The sequence below is a fragment of the Oenanthe melanoleuca genome, chromosome 6 (assembly GCF_029582105.1).
Source record: "Oenanthe melanoleuca isolate GR-GAL-2019-014 chromosome 6, OMel1.0, whole genome shotgun sequence".
In the NCBI taxonomy this organism is placed as follows: domain Eukaryota; kingdom Metazoa; phylum Chordata; class Aves; order Passeriformes; family Muscicapidae; genus Oenanthe; species Oenanthe melanoleuca.
The window spans coordinates 2660771-2683935 of NC_079340.1; the positions used below are offsets into that span (position 1 = coordinate 2660771).

The window sequence follows — 23165 nt, forward strand, 5'->3', positions numbered from 1 at the left end:
AGGCAACGGCGTGATGGCGATGGCGGCGCGGGAGCGAGTAGGCCTCAGTGTGTGTGTCTCACCAGAGTTTATTATATATACACGCGCTATACATTCAGGGGACACACGGCAGCGGCGGGCCCTGCCCGCGCCCCACGGGTCAGGCCCAGGCCGCTCCCTGAGGGGACAGCCGGTGATGTCAACAGAACGCTGCTGTGTCCCACAGGGAACTCAGCACACAGAAGGCACTTGGATGATGCAGCACCTCGGCTCCTGGGGCTACTTCAGCCAGCTCCAGTCAAAACTCTGCAAAGAGTAACAAAAAAACAACTTACTGCAGGGTCTGGCTACTGGATGTGTGTCCATCAGTAATTGCCTTTAGAAAGGACACTCCCAGGAGTTACAATGCAGCACAGCACAGCAGCAGGACTCACTGAGCCCTCTGAGTCCATTCTAGTTTGAGAGACTGTGAAATTTCCCAAACTGATGGCCAAAGGATGAGTGCCTCCTCTCTCCTCTGAGGAAAGGCTGAGAGAACTGGGATTGCTCACCCTGGAGACCTAACTGTGGCCTTCCAGTGTCTGAAGGGGCTACAGGAAAGATGCAAAGAGACTATTCCCATGGGCCTAGAGTGCCAGGACAAGGGGGAATGGCTTCACACTGCCAGAGGGCAGGGCTAGATGGGATGTTGGGAAGAAACACGTATCCATGCACACTGGCACAGGGTGCCCAGAGAATCTGTGGCTGTCCCTGAATCCCTGGAAGTGTCCAAGGCCAGGTTGGATGGGGCTTGGAGCAACCTGGTACTTTTTCCTGTTCAAGGAGTTCTCCCCATCCCTTGGGTGTCCCCTGAAAGCCAGGTCCTGGCAGATGCACCAGCACTTACCATCATGCTGTTGAGCTCCTGCCTCATCTCCTGCAGAATGCTGCTGAAGAGCTCGAGGTAATTCACATTCTCCCTGATCACGTCAGCAAAATTTTCCCTGCAGGAAGTAAAAACGCCCTAAGGTGATTGATTTCAAGCACCAAGAGAAACACCCCCATCAAAATGTGCTCCACTGGGGGGAGGGAAAAAAACCCAAAGCCACAAAAGTAAACAACCAAAAAAAGTGTAGTTTGTGCAGTGGTAGGTGGCACAGTCCTGTAGCAGTGCATGTAGCATGTGGAACTGGCTCAGAAATAAAGAGCAGAGGTTTCTGAATAGAGAGGACATAGCCTGGATTTTTTAGAGCATTACTGACACACAAACTCCTGAAACTTGTGTGGAAGGATAAAGCCCCTGAGATACTGAACCAGCCACGCTGACTCCCCGCAGTGGCTCCTCCTGCAGCTCATACCCATCCTCAGGAGCTGCCAGAGAGGACAGAGGGTGAGGAGCTGCATTCCCTGAGGAGCTCTGGGGGAGCCACGTGGCTGCTGGAGTTGAGGCTGTCCCTTCCAGGCTAGAGCTGACCAGCGATCGAGAGGAGCTCTGAGTCTGCAAGAAAGAAATTCAGAAGGATTTAGGCTTAAATGTTACCTAGGCAAGATTTGGGATTATACATGAGCATTGTAGGTAACACAGACACAGATGTGGGAAGCAGGAGATGGCTTCAGACACTAATTCATGCAAAAAAAAGCAGAGTACTCTTTTAAACACTTTAACTAGGAAAGCACCTAGTTAGCTTCTGCTTTTACCATCTCAGACTGCCCTCTGCAGGAAAAAACAAACAATCATGGTGTGGCACTTTTTGCTGAGTTTACTTTGATGCCTCCTGGCTCGTGCACTGGAAGGAAGTGCAAACAAATAGCCCAACAGTTACTCACACACGCAATTTTCAGCAAATGCCATATCTCCCTTTGTCTTTTTCCCTGCATCTGCATCACTGAGTTGTCAGCTTCCTTGATGTTATTTAGAGCCACTTCAATCTCAGGGAGCAGGTCAATGATCTTCTGCTTGCAGCCCAAGAGCTTGCTAGAATGAAAACCAAACACAAAGTCACCTCCCAGCACATTCTGGCAAGACTGAAAGACCACCTTGGGATTCAAGATACTCAAAAAATTAATGTACAAATCACTGTGGTATCTTCTTGGCTTTGTCATGCTACTACTTCTTTTCTTGAAGATTTGAATTCCAACTTCCAGCTGGCAGAGTTTGCCTCATTTTAAAGTGAACTCTTGAATGCTAACAGTCATATTTTTAAAAATTAAGTGGAAACTCAACACAGACACAGAGGAGCAGAATTAATGCTATGAGAAATGTGTGTGGAGCTTTCTGGGCTCTGACCTCCATGGTTTTCCCTATCCTTTCCTACTACAAAGCTCCAAATGCTGCAAGTTGGATTTGTTTGGGCTTTTTGTCTGCATAAAGTACCTGAGGTGCCCGAAGAGCTCCTTGAGGACTCGGTCCTGGCTCTGTACTGTCTGCACAATGATCTTCACCATGTCTGTGCTGTCACTGTAGGCATGATCTGGAAGGGCCAGCAACCACCATGTTAGTAAATACTAACAGTATTTTCTGGGTTTCAGTTTAAACAATTAATAATTGGGTAAAAGTGTGAAGCAGTCTTTAAATCATCTTCTTCCATACCTGGAGGTCGTGATTTTAATTGCTTGTACAGGTCTATGGCTCTCTGCTCCCTTTAAAAAGAAGAATATGATTCAGGCAGGTGTCAGCAGCCAGGTGACTCAAGAAAAAAAAAAGCACTGCAGTGAAGGGATGCCTTTCTGAACCCAGATACTGGACCTTCTCCTACAGCTGGTACACAAGTATGGCCTTAGGAACACAGGGAATGCTCTTTCTGTGATGGAATCCAACACTTTCCCAAAAGCTGTCTCTCTTTTTCTCCAATTTTGATGCAATTTCTTCTCAGAAAACAACACCAAGTGGAGCTTATTTTCAGTTTTAAATTTTCACATGGCTCAGCTGTGTTTTCTTTCCCCTGTATCCTTAATTATCCAATTTCATTTTGAAACTGTGATTGCACAACTGCCTCAGAAATTCTTGTCCCTGTTCTGCATTTTTTGCCTGAATTTTAGTGATATTCTGTAAATGGAAAGAGAGAGCTGCATCACAAGCAAGACAACTGTGCTTCTGTTCTTCCCATTAAATAAACATTACTTCTTTCAAATATTTCAAAAGCAGCCAAACTGAAAACTTCCAGCCTTGAATAAAATCCCTTTTCTAAATCCCAGTCTGTCAGAAACAAGCAGCAGTTTCCCAGCTCTGACTCTGGTCTGCAGTGGTGGAATTGCTTAAAAACAATGTTTAAGGAGGTATGATCCTGATTAGTTTGAGGTGCTGCTGCAGGTGGTGGCTTCTCCTTTGCACCAGTTCTGCTGCAACTACACAGGATGAAAAGCAACTTAGCAAAGAGGGAGGGAGGAGAACATGCCAGGAGCAGGCACATTTCCTCCCTGAACAGTCAGAGTTGTTCTGAAGAGCTGCTATAAACAGATTTAATGGCTGTTCCATCCCTCTCTTTTAGAATTGCCACTTGTGCTCTCAGCAGCAGCCCAGTAACTGCTTCCTATGTCTTCTCAAGATCAGAAATAACCACTTTGCTCTTTCATATTTTAATACTTAAAAAAAAAAATCAACTTTCCAAATATTCAAGTACCCATGAGATATTTACCCTTAGTTTGAAAATACTGAAGGTATTTAACAGGGTTTTACAATGATCATGAAGTTTTCTCACTCAACAGCAAGAAAGTCACTCCTCTCCAACATAAAAATCCCCAGCTGAGACCAAGATTTATCTCAGTCCTGGGCTCTTGTAAGATGAGGTTCCATAGTTCAGTGACAGGGAAGTGTCCCACAAGTGATGGGATCTTTCCTTTCACAAGCAAAATGATCTCAAATCAATCATACACCACTCTGTACTCGTGGTTTGCATTTCAAAACCACCAAGGGGACCAGCAACAGGGGGAAAAACCTCTCAGACACTGAAATACATAAAAACCCATTATCTGCAGTAAAAATGAGAAGCACAGGACTTACAAGCTCTCCATGACCTCTCCCTGGCGCCTTGCATATGGACTCTTCTGCAGCTCCACAATTTCAGTGTGCAGAGCCATGATCTGCTCATCCAGGTAGCCAATATCTTCAGCCTGAGGAGAAATGTGGGCACAGATCAGACTGAAGGAGAGAACCAAGGAGATAAAGATCCCCAGAACACTTGTTTGGATAATGGGCTGACTGCCTGGAGAGTTCAGGAGACAAAAAAGCTCTCTGACAAAATGCTGCTACAGTAATTGAGGTTTTTGTTCTCAGTGCTTGGTATCACCAACAATTAAACCTCTGACCACCAACACTGGCTGAGAAAAATCAGTTTCTTCATAAATCATCTCTCCATATCTCTGGATTGTCTCCTAGACAGACTAAGCTATCCCTGTATATAGAATGAAACATTTTCCATTCCTGAAGAAGGGGCAGGCAGGTGGAATAACAGAACATAATTCTGATGGTCTGCCAAGTAAATATTGGGTCAGGGTCCTGGTTGTCTGGAAAAAGCCAGAGACAGCCTTGAATTATTCTGCTAGAAACAGCCACCTTTTTATCCATGCCTCAGATAACAAAAAAGATATTACTTTTATTTAAAATTAATTTGCATATTTACTTTCAGCATGCCAGTGATTTATGTCTGTACTCCTTAGTGAAGTCCTCCAATTTTGAAATTGCTGCATAGCAAGTGATTGGGTTTCAGCTTCAGCAATGGGCATTTCTGTGTGCAGCAAATCCAGCCAGGAAGACTCCTGACCCATAGCAACACCATTTCTTTTGGGCAACAAGTAACTTGTCTATGCATTCCACTTTGTTTTTTAGAGAACTGAGTTTGGTAACTTTTACTGTTTTTGTCCAAATCCATTCAAACATTTTTAATGCACTTGCAATGATATAACTGCTCCCATGACAGCCAGGATATGAAACACTGAAGGGACACAGCAGTGACACATTAAATCCCTGTCACAATCACCCTCACACAGAAATAATGCAGCTTCTTTAACATTCCCTACCTGTGCACACTGAGAGGCTTTCTCTTCCATTTCCTTCCAGGCTTTGAGCATCTTCTCTGAAGCTTAATAAAAAAAGAGTTGTTAATTTATAAAAAGACACAAAGGCACAAAAATTAAGCAAGACCTGAACTTTTCCTATATTGGTGTAATTTGAACACAAAGAACATAATGCTGAATCTCCCAGCAGGAGTCCTGACCCAGAGATCACAGAGACAGCAAAGCTGCAACTCTGTGCTCAACCTTAACTCACACACAAACCCTTTGGTAGGATTTCACTGCTTGCAATCACTGTCTTAAAACAAGTCTGAGTCTTCAAACTCCACCATTAAGGTCAACAACTGCCACTTTTGATTGAACACAGACTGTCCAAACCCAGTTCACAGTGTCTTTCCAGTTTCCATCATCACCCTTCAGCCCAGTCATCATCTTTGACTCAGGTTGCACTTTTTAGCCATATATATTCAAACTATGTGTAAATCTTGCTGTTCTCTCCTGAACTATTTCTTCCTGGAACATGAAACTGTAGCTGGTGCTTTTTCAGCCCATCTCTCATCCTGACAAATGCTTTCTCCTCATAACAAGCAGAGCAGCTTGCTAGCACTGTGCAGCAGCTCTGCCTTCCACCTGGGTGCCCAGTCAGAACTCCAAATGAATCAGACTGTGAATGAATAAATAGCAAATATTTACATCACCAGTACTATTAATGCTCCTGTTTTCTATTCTCAGTGGAGAACAGCTGAACACCTGTCTCACTGTCACTGAAGTCTCCAGAAACATTCTGGTTTTTTTTCCTCCTGCCTTTGCTCCTGCCAAACTCTTCTCCTGCACCTCCCCTAGCTAAAATCCACCATAAAGATGCTGAGCTCCTTTACAGCACCACAGGAGATACCCAGGCAAGTCTTCCCCAATACCTACATATGCCATAAGCCATCTGGTCACTGTATCTCTCCAGGTCGAGGCGAATGCTCTGGTGGAAGAATTCCAGCTTTGCTTTCAGCTGCTGGGATGCTGACACCATGTTGTTCTTCATTTTGATCAGGTTGGCATTATACCGAAGGAGGCTGAGCCTAACACATGGAACAAGGACAGCACACATGAGCTGGAAAGCCCACCTGGACTTAAAAAAGAGGAAATTCTGTTACTCTAAGGGTAACTGAGCACTGGCACAAGCTGCCCAGAGAGGTTGTGGAGTCTCCACTCTTGGAGATATTTGAGAGCTGTCTGGATGTGGTCCTTTTTGAGCATGGATTGGGCTGGAGAGCTTCCAGAGGTCCCCATCAACCTCACCCATGCTGTGAGACTGAGTATATTCAAGTGGTTTTTGGTTGTCATCAGTGTCAGGCATTACCCAGCACAATTCCTGGAGTGGAATAAGCTCCCAGCCCAAATATGTTTTATAATGTAAAGACACAGAACAGCAGAGGGCTGTAAAACTTTGAGGAACCAAAACTCCCCGAGATGCACAATTCCAGATGAACAGAGCCTGTGCTGGCATAGCACTGACCCCTCTGAATGAGTGACAACTCACATGGCAGCTCTCTGTCCCTGGAAGAGCCTGCTGTAATCTTCCTTCAGCCCAATGACGTAGTGAACCGCTTCTGCCCACACCTTGCGCAGCTGCGGGATCGGCAGCTGGATTTTGCTGTCCTGGACTGAACACAGGAGAAACACAGTGCAGTGACAACATCCCTAATTCCTGCTTCAGGTGCCTAGAAGGCAAAGTTCTGCTCAATTTCCAGGTGATGCTGCTGAAGCATGTACAAGCTTTTCAGTCACAGCTCCCCAGGTATGTGACACGAGCAGGTAAAACCCTGTGAGGGGTTTTGGCCAAAAAATTCTTGAAGCCCAAGGTAGCAAATATAGTTGCTCCATTTAATTCATTGATACTGGTCACTGTCCTGATATCTGTTTAGTTTGAAAATGTCTTCAAACCTTTTATAGGTTTCCTCTCAGATTTCCTGATGTAGATGTTTAAGGGGAAAGATGCAGGTGTGTTTCCTGACAGAGATGGGAACTGTACCCCAGTACACTGGGGTATCAATAAACATGGTGTAAAAAGCCTTAATGAGATTCACCAGACTGAAACACAGGAAAGCCTGAGTGTCATTAGAAGATGAGGAAAACCAGTGCAGACAGGACAAAGAAAATTAAGTTACTGCATGTCTCAAGGCATTTTTTTTTACATGCAGTATCCCAGCAGACATCTCCTGTCCCTGACACTACTTTTCTTTCACAAAGGTACAGAGGATCATGCATACAGATACAAATTTATGATAAATAAACCTTCAAAGAGGTCTACTAGGTCATGCCATGACTGCTGTCATCTCAGGAGACAAGTAGGGGAAGCAGCAAGCAGAGAAGCAGCTTCCTAAAAACACAAACTGTTGATGCCAGGGCTCTGACATCAGGACAAGATGTTAAGATTGCTACAGGTTCTTAAATGGTTCTCTCTGAATCAGACTGAGCCCTTCAAGACAACCCACAAGGTTTTATAAAGCAGATTTCATTGCATTTTGCATGAGAACAGCACTTTTCCAGCACACTCACCAATGTAGTTGACACAGTCAGACAGACTGCGAGAAGCAAAGGGGCCATCGTAGACAGTTTTGCTTTTATCAAACAAATAGACCATGTAGCTGTCCCAGCCTCTCTGGGAAGAAAAAGAAGAGAATATAAGCAAGAGAAACCCCAAGCAGCTCCTACTAACCCAGTACATCATGTACTAATTATTGTGGGCACTCTCTCTTACCAAATGCCTTCTTTTAATGGATCCCACAGGAAGACAGAACTCTTTGCTAGCAATTAATTAAATATTTAATATTAATTAAATATTTAGGCAGAATACAAGTACAGAAACCTGCTTACATTACCCAATAAAAGATCTTTAGAGTTACTACATTTACAGAGCAAACTGTCTCCTGCAGGAGAAGATTTTGGCAATTTATCTTCCCTAAGATTTTAAATTCCCTGAGAACATGAAAGACATGAACAAAATCCTTACCACACCATCAATAACACACTGGGAAGCAGGTTTCCGAGGGTCCAGGCAAATCCCTGTTTCCAACAGCAGCTCCTGATTTCCAGTGCTTATCCCAGTTTCAAACTCAATGCGGTTCTGAAGGGAATGAAGACTTTCCTCAGGATGCAAAAGGAAGGACACAATCTTGGCAGAGGTCATGTTTAGGATGTGTACTATCTGTAAGAAGAGGATGAGTAGATTATAAATCCTTGGCTATTAAAGGCAAAGACACACAAGCCACAGGATCAGAGCATCCTTTTTAATAGCCACAATAATAAATTCAGGAGTAAAGCCCCACATAAAAAACTCAAAGCCTGGCCCTGTAACTTTTAATGTCAGAGAAAAAAACCAATCCAACACCCTTCACAAGCCCTGCTGCAGCTTAACTGCATCAAAAGAATGAAGACAAAATTATCCTTCTGCTTATACACAGGCTTGCCTCGGCTAGTCTGATTCCAGCAAGGCTCAAGTAATTATCTGAAGAGGAAAAAATCAAGTGAATGTCACCTCTGTTCTACTACAGGCATTACTACCATGGTGCATGAATACACCTGGAGGTCACAGCATCAACAGTGAAGTCTGGGAAAACTGCTATTAGCAAATATTAAACCCTTATTTGAACCTGGTGAGCCCTTTCCAAGATAACAAATAGTAATACAGGTCATCCTTCTACTCCAAATGTAAAGATTTTTATTGCAGGAGATGTTTTGTCTTCCACTGTGTACTGGACAGGCTGTATATGCACTCACTTCCTGATACCAAGAAAAACAATTCCTCCTGACCCTGGAAGCTGGATGATGCCAGGATTACAGCTTTGCTCCACTGAACACATCCTCTGTCCTCTGGGATGCTTTCAGAAGGCCTTTAAAGCCAGCAACAGCCCCCACTCACCTTCAGATTCAGTATGTGATCCATTATTAGGAAACACTTTGGACGACTGGTCTCAGGATCTGAACCTCCACCCCTCTGCTGTGGATCCCAATTCAGCATCAGCTGCAACCAGTTTTCCATGGGTTCTACAATCAAACTAAAGCAGAAGGGCTGTAAGAAAGGGGAGGCCTTCACCAGGCTGAAACAGCTCTGACCATCTTTGCAAGCAATGGGCACCAGAGAGCCCAAAGTACCAAAAAAAAAGCCACTGGCTACAGGCTATCCCTAAACAGCAAACAGCAGCTTGCCAGGAGCTTGAAACACTCTGGAGAAAAAAGGAGGAGCTCTCAGTGTTTGGGATAAAGGAGGAAGAGCCCTCAGTTCAGAGCTGTGAGGAGCACACACATACCTGCAGAGGCTGTGAGGCTGCGGCAGGTGGGTGCTGAAGCGAACCTCCCCGTTCATCTCTTCAGAGGCAAAGATGTGCTTTGGGTCCTTCTTCTTGATTTTTTCATGCCTGGAAAAATCAAATCCTCTGTGTATATACTGAGGAGTGCTACTTTTGTAAAGGAGAAACCAAAGACAGCAAAAAAGTGCCAGTGTCCAGCAGCTTTAGAAAACAAATTAATCTTTCAGGACAAAGATGCCACTTTCAATCCACTCAGAACATCCCCATGTGGAAAAGAGGAGCACTTCCAACTAACTCTGCCTCTGGAAAGGTTTATCTCTTCTCTTGTTCTAGCAGAAACACAAGTTTCCTGTTTTTTTCTGTTTCAGAACCACCCTTTTAAAAACCAAGCAAACATACACTCCAGGCACAGCAAGACAAGCAGAGATCTCCACATGCAGGTTAAAGTCTTTCAGAACTTCCAAGCACTTCTTCCACAATGTGTCTTACCAGGCAAATGGCTGTAGATTATGTAGGAAAGGTCTAAATCCTGCAATGCATTCAAACACCATTGTCCCAAAGCTCCAGTAATCAACAGTAACCGAGTAGGATTTGTTCTCAAAGAGTTCTGGAGCCTGAAAACGATCACAAAAAGACACTTTGACTGTTGCATTTCTGCAGAGACAAAACTGCATCTAGGTAGGTCTCCCTGAGAAAAGACACCCTTGGGACAAGTCCCCAGGATCTCCATTTTTGGAGATTTCAGCCCTTGGTAGTGCCAAGCCACAGCTGCCCTGCCCCAGTGCTGGTGACACTAGAAAAAGTCTTACCAGATATTGCAATGTTCCAACAAATGAAGTGCATAAACTTCCTTGATCGAGATCCTTTGCATATCCCAGGTCTATTATTTTGTGAACAATCTGCAAATAGTTTGAACAGTTCATCAGAAGAGCAAATGCTGAGCAAAGAACTACCAAACAACCCAAAATCTGCTCAGTGACAGCCACAAAATACTCTCAAGAGGAAAGCCAGAATGGAAATTCTGAAGAAAGTCCAAGGCAAAGCTTCAGTGTTGAAGTTTTTAGTAAATGTACAGTTGAGTTTTCAGTCCAGTTCAATGTGACAGCTTCCAGAAATGACAGTGGAAACACACTGACCACCTGACATACCTTCCCACCTTCATCCTGAAGAACAATATTTTCAGGCTTTAAATCTCTGTGTATAATTCTGTTCTCATGCAAATACTGGATACCAGATCCTGAAAGACATGGGTTTGTTTTAACAGAAAATAAAATTCACATTGATTAAACATACATCTGAAAAAAAACCTAATACTGGGGGACAAGTTCCCAGCCTTCCACAATTTGCCTCCACTCACTTCTACATTTAACAGCTTCCAAACCTGTGTTTCTTCTCCACTGCATTTTCACATCTTTGCAAAGACATGCCAAAGACACTCAACATAGTATGAAAAAAAACCAAAACCAAAACCAAAACAACATTCTGGAAGGGAAACAAGGATAAAGGAATTCAGCTGGAAGTCCTCTTGAGCACTGAAAGGACAGAAGTCCAGGCCAGTACTTTAAAATACTTTCTCATTGCTAAAACTAGCTCTTCCTACACACAGTGTATCTGAAAGAGAATTAAGAAAACAAGGAGCTTTCCTGGAAAACCTTTTTCCTAGAGAAACCCAGTCACTGCCCTTTATCAGACAGTTCTTCCTTCCCATGATGTCCAAAATACCAGGTACTTCCCAATGAGGCTGGTTTTTTTTAATACCCTGCCCATTTCAGTTCCCTTTTCATGGTCAGCTGAAAAAGGCAAATGCCACTACACTTCAAATTAAAAAAAAAAAAAACCACACCAAAAACCCCCAAAAAACCAAACAAAAAGAAAGCACTAACTACATACCAATGTCACTAAGCAGAGAAAGGATTTGACTTTCCTTCAGCCCACAGCAGTTTTCTGGTTTGTTTAACAACTACAAAAAAGCAAAAGGTGTTCAGACCCACACTTGCAACAGTTAGCAGCCATAATCAACATTTTCCATCTCCTGTTGAAACTACCCAGCAAACAGCACAGCTCAAGGATCATTCCAGCTGAATGGGACAATAAAATCATGGGCAAGAAGATGAACAAAAATTCAGAAAGCAAAGGGGTAAGAGACAAAGGCAGGGCCACAGGGCTGCAGGCAAGGGAGGTTCCCCCCAGCACTGTCTTAATGAGCTGTCAGTAAAAGCAGCCTCAGCAATTTCTGACTCTTACTGCACTCAAGACTTTTAGAGGTGACTGAGGCGCTTCAACCCTCATGATGGATTCACAAAGAGAAATTAATAGTGAAATGAAACACAAATGGTGCCAAACAAGAAAGATTTAAAGACACAATCAGAAATAAAAAAGTTTTTTTTTCCTTTAAGGAACAAAGCAGTACAGAACAGCAGGTGGAATGAAGCATGTTACTTCCTGAATTGTTTCAGCATCTATGCCATACCCAAGAATTCATCAGAAATGAAGAGACCAAGCACTGCATTGCAAGTAGAGCTAATTTCTCAGCCAGTCTCTAATCTGTCTTCAGGGAAGCAGATTACAAACGAGACTCCAAAATTTTACTGCAATACAACAGCCAGATGTCTCTGAGAATGTGACCAGATGTGTGTCTGCATCTGGGAGATGCTTCTTCATATATGCCCCTTCTTTTGCTGCAACTTAAACCTTAAGAGCACCTCTCAAGACTATTTTGAACAACTCAAAACCATATAATGAGATGGGGTTACTGCATTCACCAGCTGCTCACATTCCCCAGGGCTGTTTAACACCAGTAACAAACACTACAGAAGTATGAGTTTCCTGATCATGTAGATGAGGTGATTCCTAAGCAAATCCTGATTTGACAGGGATTTGCTGCTTCACCTCTACACAAGTTGCTGCTTCCTGAATCCAGTGTAATGGAAAGGGAGCATAAACTCCATCAGGTCACAAAGCCACTGCCTGGGGAGCTACTGAAAGGCTCCTTTATTTTTGGGTGTTGCCAGTGTGCAGATTGACAGTTCCCAGTTCAGCAGGAATAGCAAAGGCTCAGAATCCCTGGAGGCCCCAGTCCAGCACTAATAGGCTCATTCCCTGTGCTGAGAGCAACATCACACTGGATACATATGACTCCAAACCAGTCAGACTGAACAGATGGAGACACAGCAGCAAGCAAGCCAAACGTGCTGGGTGTCAGCAGCTGCACTAATGCTAAAGCAGCTCCGGGAAAGGACACACTGTGCCAGGATAAGAGTATCTGCCCTTGGGCTGCCCTCTGCTTTCAAAAACACAAGCCTCGTTTCCCACATGTGATTTTTCCCCACCCTATACTTACTTCCTTACACTGGTACCCAAGAAGAAAGGCAGCAGAGAGCAGAGCTGGTTGCAGGAGCAGCACTAACACACCTTGCTTGGGTTAGTGTTTTTACTGGAAGGAGAGCAGCGTTACCTTGCGGAGGTCGCCCCCCGAGCAATACTCCATGGCCAGGAGAGGAACGTCGTTAACCAGGAAGTTCATCTCCTCGGGAACTTCACAGGCTTTGACCACGTTGGGATGGTTCAGCCTAGGCACAGAGAGCTGGGTGAAAACTCTCTCGGGAGAATGAGACACAGATTGCAGTGCAATCATGATTTATGTGCCAGGAACAGCTTCTGTTCCCCACAGGAATCCTTGCTCGCTCGCCAACCGGTACCTACCAGTACCCAAACGCATAAAATCCATTCCTTGGGAATACACAAACCAGTGATGAGCAGAAACCATGTCTCAAAGCCAAGGTACAGGGGTTTGATGATGGGGATTCAGACTCAAGTTCTGAATTCTTGCACAGTCCTGGCAGTCATTACATGTGTGTGTGTGTGTGTGTGTATGTGCTGCAGTGTGTAGGAACAGACTCCCCTTGGCCCAAGTGTTTCACAACAGTTTCACAAGAATAGCTTAATGGCTGTGTAACTGCACCAGGCAGGTGAAAACCAAATTCAGAGGAAAAATTAACCTCTGCAGATGAATTCAAACAGCTGCTTCCTGACTGTCTCTAATACATGCTACTCTTGGGAATAAATGACATATCCAAAAGGAACTGAAGGCAAATTAATTCTCTCTACATCTTCCAAAGCCTCTGGACGCCAATGCATGAGCAACTTGTGACTCAGTGGCTCTTTTGAGCAACCACATCAGACATAGCCAAGCCTTGACTTACAAATTCATGTACCCTGAGAATGGTTTTCCCCCATGTCATGGCACACAGGGAGCAGGCAAGGGTAACAAAGCAACAGCAGGAGCTCAGAAAAGCCCTGAACAGCAGGGTCACTGCAGGCCATGGGGAGGAGAACTCAGAGCATCCCACCAGTGGGACAGAGGATTTCCTGCTCCAGGATCTCTCTCTCGGAGGCAGTTCTGTGAGACCCAAACACCCAGAGGCAGCCCCCACATCCATGAGACCAAAGCTGTCTGGCCCTGTTTCACCTGCTGGAGAGGAAGGGTGGGCAGCACAGAGCATGGACTTTCTCACAAGGAAGTGTAAGGAGAATTTATTCTTTACATTCGGCAGCGTAACAGAAAAAAAGCAATTCCAAGATCCCCTGGTTGCTAAATCAAAAACAAAGGTACCGCAGGGTATGGGAACACGAGGGTGTTCCCAAGTCACAACATCAAAACAACCCACAGGGTGATGTAAGTTTGGAGGAATTTCGGATGAGTGAACAGCCCAGGCAGCACAACAGCGCAGGGGAGGGCATAGGGATCCCCAGCTCCCAAGCCAAGGCATGAGCTGGGACATTGGGATGAGAGAAATCAGCACAGGCATGCCAGGTAACAAGCAGCCCAGGGACTGATCCCCGGCTCTCCCCACTCCCAAGCTGGCTCCGCAGGCAAGGCACCAGCTGTCCCAACACGGTCCCGTCTCCCCAGCCGTTCCAGGGGCTGACTCCTTGCACTCCCCTCTCCCGGCCAGTCCACAGACTGACCCCCGACTGTCCCCTCTCCTTGGCGAGTCCAGGGACAGACCCCGGCTGTCCCCTCTCCCTGTCTGTGCGGTGCCGCCGGGCCGAGCCGAGCCGAGCCATGCCGGCCCGCCCGCACTCACTTCTTCATGATGTCGATCTCGTGACACCAGCGGTCCTTGTTCTTGACGCTGAGCTCCAGCCGGCACGACTTGATGGCCACGCGGTCGCCCGAGTCCTGCGGGACACAGCGCCGTCAGCCGCCCCGGCCCGGCCGTGCCCTCCCCGCCGCCCGGCCCGGCCCCACCTGGTGCTGGTACAGGCACACGTTGCCGAAGCCGCCGGTGCCCAGGCGGTCGCGCATCTCCCAGGGCCCGCAGCCGCCGGCCGGGTGCCCGCGTAGCGCCGCCCCGGCGGGGGCCCGCTCGCCGGCGGCGGGCGCGGGGGGGCCGGCCCGCTCCATGGCTCAGCCGCTCGCTCCGGCACTCCGCCTTTACTGCCGCGTCACCGCCCGGCGCCGCCCGCGCCCGCCCGGGGCCGCCGCCGGCAGCGCCGCCTCAGTCCCGGAGGGAGAAGTCGAAGGGCTCGAACTCGCGGCGGAAGGCGCGGGCCTGCGCCGCCTCCTCGGGCCGCTGGGCGGCGCACTGCCGCCAGTCCGCGCGCTGCGGCTGCGCCAGCAGCGCCTCGCTCGCCAGCACCTCCCTGCAACAGAGCAATGACGTCACCGCGGCGTTACAATAACGTCACTGCAACGTCACGGCGGGGGCGGGGCCGGCACGCACCTGCCGAACTGCAGCGGGAAGCGGCCGCGGATGCGGTGGAACAGCTTCTCCCCCGTGTCCAGCTCCACGTAGAAGTACGGCATCCCCGGCTGGGCCACCTGCGCGTGGGGAATCACAGAACCACAGAATCAGCTCGGCTGCAAAACTCCTCCGAGAGCATCAATCCCAGCACAGGACCGATCGCCACCTCGTTAACTACAGCATGCTCCAGTCTGCTCCCTAAACACCTCCAGGGCTGCTGACTCCACCACCTCCCAATGCCTAAACACCCTTCCTGTGCATGAAGGTGGGAAGAGACATTGACTCTGAGCAAAGCTACTAGGTGACAGGCAGACCCTCTTCCCAGCTGTACCCATGCCATGGTCCTCTCTCCTGGGAGGAAACTTGGGAAAAATAACCCACAAACTGCCTGAGGTCAGTGCCTGACCTCAAACAATACTTTCCATGTGAGGAAGGAGCAGTGGGTCACTTCCTGCTCAGTTCACCCATAGTATTTTGTAGTTTAATTCTGCTGTGAGTGACTAAATGAGAACCAGGCAGGAATGATGAGCTCATTCCTAACCTCATCTAGGTCACCCAGCCTAGCACAGCACATTTGTGGAGGAAGAAGCCACGCTCACATTTCTCAGCTGAAAAATCATCTGCTGTTCATGGGAACTTCTCCCAGAGCAGAACACCTCTGGCACATCCCCAAATCAAGTCCATGAGGTTCTGCCTCCAATAGCTTAATCCCACCCCACAGTGACCTCAGAGGGGAACAGCAGCTCAGGCAGGACAGAGGGGAAGTGAAGGGGAAATGTGGCCCCATACTTGCGCGATATCCGAGTGCTCGGGGATTTCTAACAGTTCAATCTGCTGTTCCTGTGCTTGTGTAATAAAGGCCTCCTTGATGTCTTCAGAAGTACAGAGGTCCAGCGGGACAGGAATCACCTGGAGGGGGAGGACATCTCCATAAAAGAAGACGAGACAATCCATTTGCAGAAAGCCATCAGTCCATCACTGGAGCTCGTGGGCTCCTCAGTACAGCTCAGCCTCATCACACAAGACAGGTGAGCACCCATCTCTACAGGCTTAAACTTATGAGACTTTTTTCCTGTAGGAGCTGGACAGAGAACTGAAAACTCAAAGCTTGGAAGTTTTCAGCACAGCCCCCTCCTTTCTCATCTCTATGGTAGTTCTGCTACAGCTCTGATACACTTACAGACCTGCCATACACAGCAACCACCAGGATAAACCCTGAAATTACTCTTTCAATTCATTTGCAGTTTATATTCAGTGCAAGTTTATGTTTTCCCATGAGGACACCCAAACCATACCTGTAGCTGCAGATGCTGACTCCTATAGTTTCTTTCAAATAGGACATATCTCTTTCCCTTGCTTCTGAAAAATTCCTTTAGGGCAGCCTTGTACTTGGTCACTTCTTCCAGCACCTCTGAAGACAAGTCCACCACTGACTGATAGTGTCCAATTGGCAAAATCAGGACGTGGTCAGGTGACAAACCCCCTTTGGCCAGGGCAAGGTAGCACTAGAGTGAAACAACACACACCAGTTACTCACTGTGCTGCAGGAATTTACTCTCTGACTACTCATTCTGAGTAGCTCCCAGCCTCAGGAACAGGAAAGTCTTCTATGCTGCTTATTAGCAATTTTATTTGAATTTATTTTTATACTGAATTTATTAATTATTAGAGGAATGAGAAAGATCCAAAGAGACTACAAAAGGGACCAAAGAAAAAGTATCTTTTGAATGCCAAGGAATGCCCTGTCTGCAGGGAAGCTGCTGAGTGAACTTCTTTACTGAGGCAGGAATTTCTTAGTCTGACACAGAAATCCACTTAAAATTTTAAACTAAGCCTGTGGACAAACATGTCCCTGTAAGTGGATTATGCTATACAGGAGCAGTAACTTAAAGCAAAGTGCATAAAACAATGATGGACTGAGCTTCAAAGTCAACATCTCAAAGTACATCTTGGAGATACCTTCTTTTTCATCTCTATAGAACAAAACTGTAACCAGCCATTCCAGAGAGATCTGGCACTGGTGCATCCAGCTGCCAAAGCAGGTTCTAGCTCACTTCCAGCTGGAAAAGTTTTGCCAGATGGTAATAACAGAGGGCTGTTATTCTGGCACTGGAATCCAGCTCTGCTGCTGGAACAAAACTGGACCACGCTTCACTTTAAGAGTCTATGTGTTTGTAGAGAAGATGCAAAGAAACTGAAAGCAAACCCAAGAGCAGCTGCAAATAAAGTTTGTTTTCAATTTAAAACTGGAAATTGGTATTTTGTTTTGCCATGTCTTAGCATGATTCTGACCTAGCACAGCCCATGCTGCAGATACTTACATGTGTGCCAATACTGACAACCAAGTGCTTCTCCACCTCTGGGCTGGCCAGGCAGAACCAGCAGGGCCCTGTGGGCTGAGCTTTGTTGGGAAAGGAAACAAGGATTAGCAAAAGGGATATGTGTCAGGATACAGACAATCTGCTAGTTTCCAGCCACCCTTCCCAGTTTATAAAGTGCTGAAAGCATCACAAGGACACAGCTCTGCACAGGGAAATTCCAGCAAGAGACGAGGAGGTGGCAGTCACAGCTGCCATTCTCCTAGAATGCCATAACCTCATGAAAGAGGAGTTTGGTAGTTCCAGGAGTCAGTAGTTGCAGCTCACTAATAAGAAAAGAATTCAAGCGAACAAATCAAAATGATGTAAAATTGCTGCACAGGTAAAGACAAAGGCAGATGCTGTCAAACACACTTGCCAGTTCTGGCCTATCCAGCACACCCAAAACACATGGATTTACACCCAAACTGTGACACCTGAGCTGAGCTTTTTGGAAGTGCCATGTCTGGTTCAGAAGGTAAAATGCCATCAGCCCAACCACAACTACCTTGGACCCAAAGAGCTTTGAAACTACACTCTTGACCCTTCTTTCACCTACTGCAGCTTGGAAACAAGGGACCCTTCATCCCCCTGCGTTCCCCCAGCAGCTGGCAGTGACAGAGCTCTCTGGCCAGCTGACACCTACAGCTCAGCAGCTTGACAAACAACTTGGAGTGACATGGACCATGCAATGCCTCGAGGGAAGAGCTCAGAAAAAAGCATCCTCACACTTACGGGGTTTCTTGGCTTGCTTAGGTTGGGAGTCCCCTCTCTCTTTCCCATCTGAGGGACGTTTCTTTCCCTGATGCTTGTTCAAGTCAAAGAAAAACTGACAAGCTGGTTCTTCCTGTTAAGGAAATGAAAAGTGAACAGGATGTTCAGTTAGAACTGCATCATGGAAAGTGACAGGGTATGTAAGAATTTGATTTTTTCCTGGTGAGCTGTGAATCACTTTTAAAAAGCAGCAATATGACAGAATCTCTGAGGCTGGAAAATCCCTCCCAGCCCATGGAGCCCAAGCTGTGCCCAGTGCCCACCTTGTCCCCAGCCCAGAGCCCTGAGTGCCACCTCCAGCCCTTCCCTGGACACCTCCAGGGATGGGCACTCCAAAGCTCCCTGGGCAGCCCCTGCCAAGGCCTGAGCACCCTTTCCAGGTAGATATGCCTTCTGAATATCCTGAACAGAATGACCTGTTCTCTTAGCCATGCAGCAGACACTGCCTCAGCCAGGGAAAAACTTCCGGGAGAGCTGCCCCAAATCATTATGTTCTCCTATTCAGCCTTATGCTGAACATTCAGAATTGCCTGGTTTTATGGATTGCTCAAATCTTTTCATTTGCAAGCCAGTGCCAAAAGAATGGCTTTACTTCTTAGGGATGTTATCCTGTCACAGACATACCAGAGGTTGAAAACATTTGACTCAGTTATCCCATACCATTAAAAGGCTTTAATGTTAAAGAGGAAAAAATTCTGTCCCCATCTTTCTTACAGTCCTTTAAGAAGTGAAAGGCCACAATAAGGTCTGCCTGGAGCCTTCTCTTCTCCAGACTGAACACCCCCAGCTCTCCCAGCCTGTCTCCATGGCAGAGTTTTGGACAGAGACATCCCAAAGGGAAAGCCAAGCAGTGTTGTAAGCTCAGAGAGTGAACCAGGAATGCACAGGTGGAGGAGCACAGGGCAGTACCTCTGCAGAGAGTGGGGCTTTGCTCTTGGGAGCCTCCTTCCTCAGTTTCCGGTAGGGATTTTCAGTGACATCCTGAGGCTGCTTCACCAGCTCTGCAGGGTCCATTGAGCTCATGGGCACGATGCTGAAGGCATAGAGGTACTGCAACAAACACAGAGGCTCAGGGGCAAGCAGCTCCTGCCATGGCTGCACCTCTGGGGAGATCATTTGTGAACCAAGACACCCCAGAACTGCTCTGCACTCTGCTCTACACCACTCAGCACATCAGTGTTTGTACCAAGGCAGGGCATGGAAAAACACACTCCCTGTGCCAGTGTCCCTCCCAGGAGTTTATGGAGTGCATCCTTGATCCCTGCCCATTTCCAGGCCTCCTTTCTGGCCTTTTTTGTTACCAGGCTTGGATCCTCTGCATCCTTAATTACCAACCAATATTCCATAACTTTCTTAAGGGGAGAAGATAAACCTCATGCCAGAAGTTCGTTATTTTCAGTGGTTTGTGCCTCAGAACAATGTGCAGCCCTACTCTTCTGACATAACAGGCAAATGATACCTATTTTTCAAGTGAGACAAATGCTTCCACTTCAGCCAAGCTTTTAAGTGCCTGATGTCACCCTCTAACTGGTCTCACTGCCCTATTATTGTACTTGAGAAAAGAAGAGACTCAGAGGTGTCAGTACCTTTTTCTTGCTTGTATTGCCAACATCAGCAAGTGCAATAAATCTGGTCACATGCTGTGGGGTCTCCTGTAGCACCATGTGATTCCTGTAAGGAAGCAAAACCTGGCTGTACTGGCACATAAAGTATTGAAAGGCAGTGGGAGAACCCCTGTCTGTCAGGCAGATACTCAGACAGCACACCAATCCTCCCCTGTTCCTTAAAAACTGAACCCTTAGTTGAAAATAAATGAGATTTCATATGATTTTACAAACCTGTAAGGAAGTCTTTCGTAATAGGCCTTCTCCAGAGCAGCAAAATGATACCTTGGTTTGAGACTTGCAGCTAGATCTGATACTAACTTGGAGCCACACTTCTTGGTATCTATTTCTCCCTACAAAATACAAACCAAGCTTTATTTAAACCTCTCAAAGAGCAGGGAGAATAAATGTTTCATATACTTCTCTATACACCACAGTGAATACATTCCCAGAAAATTCATGCCAAGGGAAGTCAAACATAGAATGACATATTAAACAATCACAAAGAATGCCCAAGGGAACTTCTGAGATCTGAATTCTCTTTTTAAGCCAGAACATCCCAACAAATTGTTTCTCTACAACACCCAAGGGCAGGCTTTGTTATTATGCTGTGAGGGAAGGTTCCTCATGCATTTAAACTGAGGATTGCATTTCTTTTTGGATGTTGGAAGAAACAAACTGAGAGGAAGCAAAAAATGTTCTTTTGCCACGTGTGTGGCCTGAAACCAGACAGGTTCAAATAATCTGAAAATCACTTCTTCTGAGGAACATTAATTAACACAACAAAACTGGACACAAACAAAACAACACCCTCAAAATCCAGACTGAGGAAGAACCAGACCACCTGACTGATACTTAGAAATAAACAAAAAAACACACAAAAAATGGCAGGGAGAGATAAAATGTCCAAACCCCCCTCCCTTCAGTCCTTCTTCTCTGAAGAACCAGAACATCTGCTCTCCCTGTTTTCACTCCCAGCGTTCTCAGGCACTCAGAGATGGTGAACTGCCAGAGCAAGCAGAAACCCCTTTGTGCAACCCCGTGCACAGAACACTCACGGCGCTGTTGGCGAAAGTCCCCACGTCTCTGGGCCAGGGGGATGTCAGCAGTATGTCCACACCCCTGAAGTTTGGGGTTGACAGCAGAGAGGTTTTCAGCTCGGCCACGTCCTTGGCGCTGAAGCTGTGGGCGGGCGCCGGCTGCTGCTGCGCCTCGGTGCCGCTCAGGTAGGCGATCTGCAGCCCCGAGCAGCCGCTGTACACGCCCCTGCGGCCTGCAGGGACACACACAGCCCTGAGCTGCGGCAGGGCAGGGCAGGGAATCCCCTGGGACAGGGCAGCATGGTCCTGACTCGCTGCCACTGCAGCCATCCTCACAGGCAGCTCATTTTCTGTGCCTGAGGCAATGGCTGGGGCCACAGCTCAAAGCCCAAAATGGAGCTCTTCAGACAAGCCCCTGTCTTCTCCCTGCCACCTTACTTCCCAAAAACCCATCCACAGCAATATGATATCTCAGCAAAAATAGCCAAATGCCTCTGCTTTGTTATATTTTGGCCTGATGGCAATTCTGGAAAGAAATTTTTTTCCTTTCCTTTCCTACACTTTGCTTGTTACCTCTGCTACTCCAGTACAGCCACAAAGCAAAATCATATTCAAACCTTCTCCTACAGAGACAGGCATGCTCTGGGACTAAGATTCCCTCAAAGAACAGGCTCTTGCAACCACTTGGTCAGTAAGTTCAATATCAGAGAAATGAAAGAAAAAACAAATCAAGAAAGCAGGGGTCTCTTTCATATTTTACACAGATTGTACCAACATCAGTTTGAACCACAGGATAAAAAAATGCCACTTAAAACTCCCAGAAACTGGAAGGAGTTAAACTGGGGATATAAGAGAATGTTCATGAAAGCCCCAGCAGGCAAAGGCAGCTCCCAGACCCCAAATCCCCTGCACTTACCCAGGTAAGTGATGTTCTCAGCTAACTCACAGCCACTGACGTCCGGGAAATAGCTCAGGGTGTCCTGGTTGTTAGCACCAAGCACGTAGGTTGGGATTGGAGCTGAGAGAGAAAACCTCGAGCATTCAGTGAGCTTTAATTCCAGAGCACCAGCCCACATTGCCCAGGAATCACAGCAGGAAACCCCACCCAGTCAGACCCTGCACCACACTTTGGGAGCAGTGAGCACAGGACAAGAAACCTTCCTGCAGAGAGTCCCCAGGCTGGCATTCCCACAGCTGCAGGTGGTGAACAACCTCTGCTCCAGCCACATCACCCTCCCCTGCTTGTGTAAGATTAGCTCCACCATGCTGCACAGCCCTAAAGCCAGGGCTGTTCCAAACAAACACATCTTTCCTTCCTGTGTGGGGTTTCCCTACTGCAGTATAACTGCTTTAACACCACAGTGCCAAGCTGTGGCTCTAGAATTCCAAAGTGGGCTGTGAAGCAGACCCAGCCCCCCGGGGACACCACCCTCCTTCCTTACCTTTCTTGGCTCCTGTGCGGTACTCGGCCCATTCTGCCTCGGAAGTAGAGCCGAAAAAATTCCCGACGCACAGAAGCATCTAAAAACACCAGATAAAGCTGGAGTTGCCATTTCACCACAGACAGAAACATGCACAAAGGCTTTGCTTGCACCACTTCAGCAGCATTTGGTTAGCTGAAGCGAACCGAACAGAAAGAGGAGGGTCGCTGCCGCGGAGGGACGGGACAGCAACACCCACCCGAGCACCGCCGGCACATTTCCCGCACAGGAACACCACCCCGGGGCAGCTCCAGCCTCGTCCGTCCAGGGACGGGAATGGGAACCCCACGGGAACGGCACCACCTCCCCCGACAAGCCCCACAAGCCTTACATCGAAGCGGCCGCTCTTGGCCTGGATGGCGCGCACCCGCCCGAAGATCGCCTCCAGCCGTCCCTCCACGTCGCCACACGCCAGCCTACGGGACACCGCGCGGTAAGAGCGGCCGACACGGCACGGTCAGATCCGGCCCCTGCCCCCATCCCGTGTCCCGTCCCGTGTCCCGCCCTGTCCCACTCACACGCGCAGCGGTGCCGCCGCCATCACGAAGATGCTCGACCTGAACCTCCCGCCACTTCCGGGTGCGCCGCTCAAAGAGCTCCGCCTCTTCCGGGTGCGCCGCCCAAAGCGCTCCGCCGGCTGCCGGGTGGGCGGTGCCTGAAGCCAGACACAACGAGCCGGAATCGCCGGGAACTTTAAACCCCGCAGGAAATCGCGGATATTCTCTGTGCGTGTTGTTTTTATCCTGGTGTGTTAGCGCTCCAGTCAGTGTTGGCACTAAGTCTGGAAAACCCGTGAAGTAGAAGAGGTGATCGGGTAAGAGAGGGGTCGTTGTCTCAGAAGTGACTGAAATAATCAGTGCACGTGACTATTTACACCGATAAATTATTAT

At 47.3% G+C, this 23165-nt stretch overlaps 2 protein-coding genes across 2 annotated transcripts; both read right to left on the minus strand.

Moving 5' to 3' along the window:
- Window positions 1-52: 52 nt before the first annotated feature.
- On the minus strand, window positions 53-14775 carry CHUK (component of inhibitor of nuclear factor kappa B kinase complex). The gene is made up of 21 exons (XM_056495558.1): window positions 14524-14775; window positions 14360-14454; window positions 12727-12841; window positions 11163-11232; window positions 10421-10509; window positions 10082-10171; window positions 9762-9886; window positions 9273-9380; window positions 8885-9020; window positions 7976-8170; window positions 7522-7624; window positions 6503-6626; window positions 5890-6041; window positions 4975-5036; window positions 3959-4068; window positions 2549-2598; window positions 2333-2429; window positions 1786-1933; window positions 1317-1456; window positions 866-962; window positions 53-285 (listed from the first exon to the last, which is right to left on the minus strand). The coding sequence occupies exons 1-21, from the start codon at window positions 14677-14679 to the stop codon at window positions 259-261; spliced, it is 2289 nt and encodes a 762-aa protein (XP_056351533.1). The 5' UTR covers window positions 14680-14775; the 3' UTR covers window positions 53-258.
- CWF19L1 (CWF19 like cell cycle control factor 1) lies at window positions 14774-22873 on the minus strand. The gene is made up of 14 exons (XM_056495563.1): window positions 22794-22873; window positions 22607-22691; window positions 22237-22315; window positions 21711-21812; window positions 20813-21027; window positions 19989-20107; window positions 19737-19821; window positions 19060-19200; window positions 18112-18223; window positions 17341-17420; window positions 16315-16524; window positions 15809-15928; window positions 14999-15096; window positions 14774-14918 (listed from the first exon to the last, which is right to left on the minus strand). The coding sequence occupies exons 1-14, from the start codon at window positions 22814-22816 to the stop codon at window positions 14774-14776; spliced, it is 1614 nt and encodes a 537-aa protein (XP_056351538.1). The 5' UTR covers window positions 22817-22873.
- Between the last annotated feature and the right edge of the window lie 292 nt (window positions 22874-23165).

Bases quoted from the DNA above. Each gene is read 5' to 3' on its own strand.
- CHUK (XM_056495558.1), bottom strand. From the start codon at position 14,679: ATGGAGCGGGCCGGCCCCCCCGCGCCCGCCGCCGGCGAGCGGGCCCCC. The intron at 6,042-6,502 runs GTGAGTTGTCAC...TCCATGTGTTAG, and splicing joins CAGGGACAGAGAGCTGCCAT to GCTCAGCCTCCTTCGGTATA. The intron at 286-865 runs GTAAGTGCTGGT...TACTCTTTGCAG, and splicing joins AGGAGCTCAACAGCATGATG to AGTTTTGACTGGAGCTGGCT.
- CWF19L1 (XM_056495563.1), bottom strand. From the start codon at position 22,816: ATGGCGGCGGCACCGCTGCGCGT. The intron at 22,316-22,606 runs GTAAGGCTTGTG...TGGTGTTTTTAG, and splicing joins CCAAGAGCGGCCGCTTCGAT to ATGCTTCTGTGCGTCGGGAA. The intron at 21,813-22,236 runs GTAAGGAAGGAG...TTTCTCTCTCAG, and splicing joins CCGCACAGGAGCCAAGAAAG to CTCCAATCCCAACCTACGTG.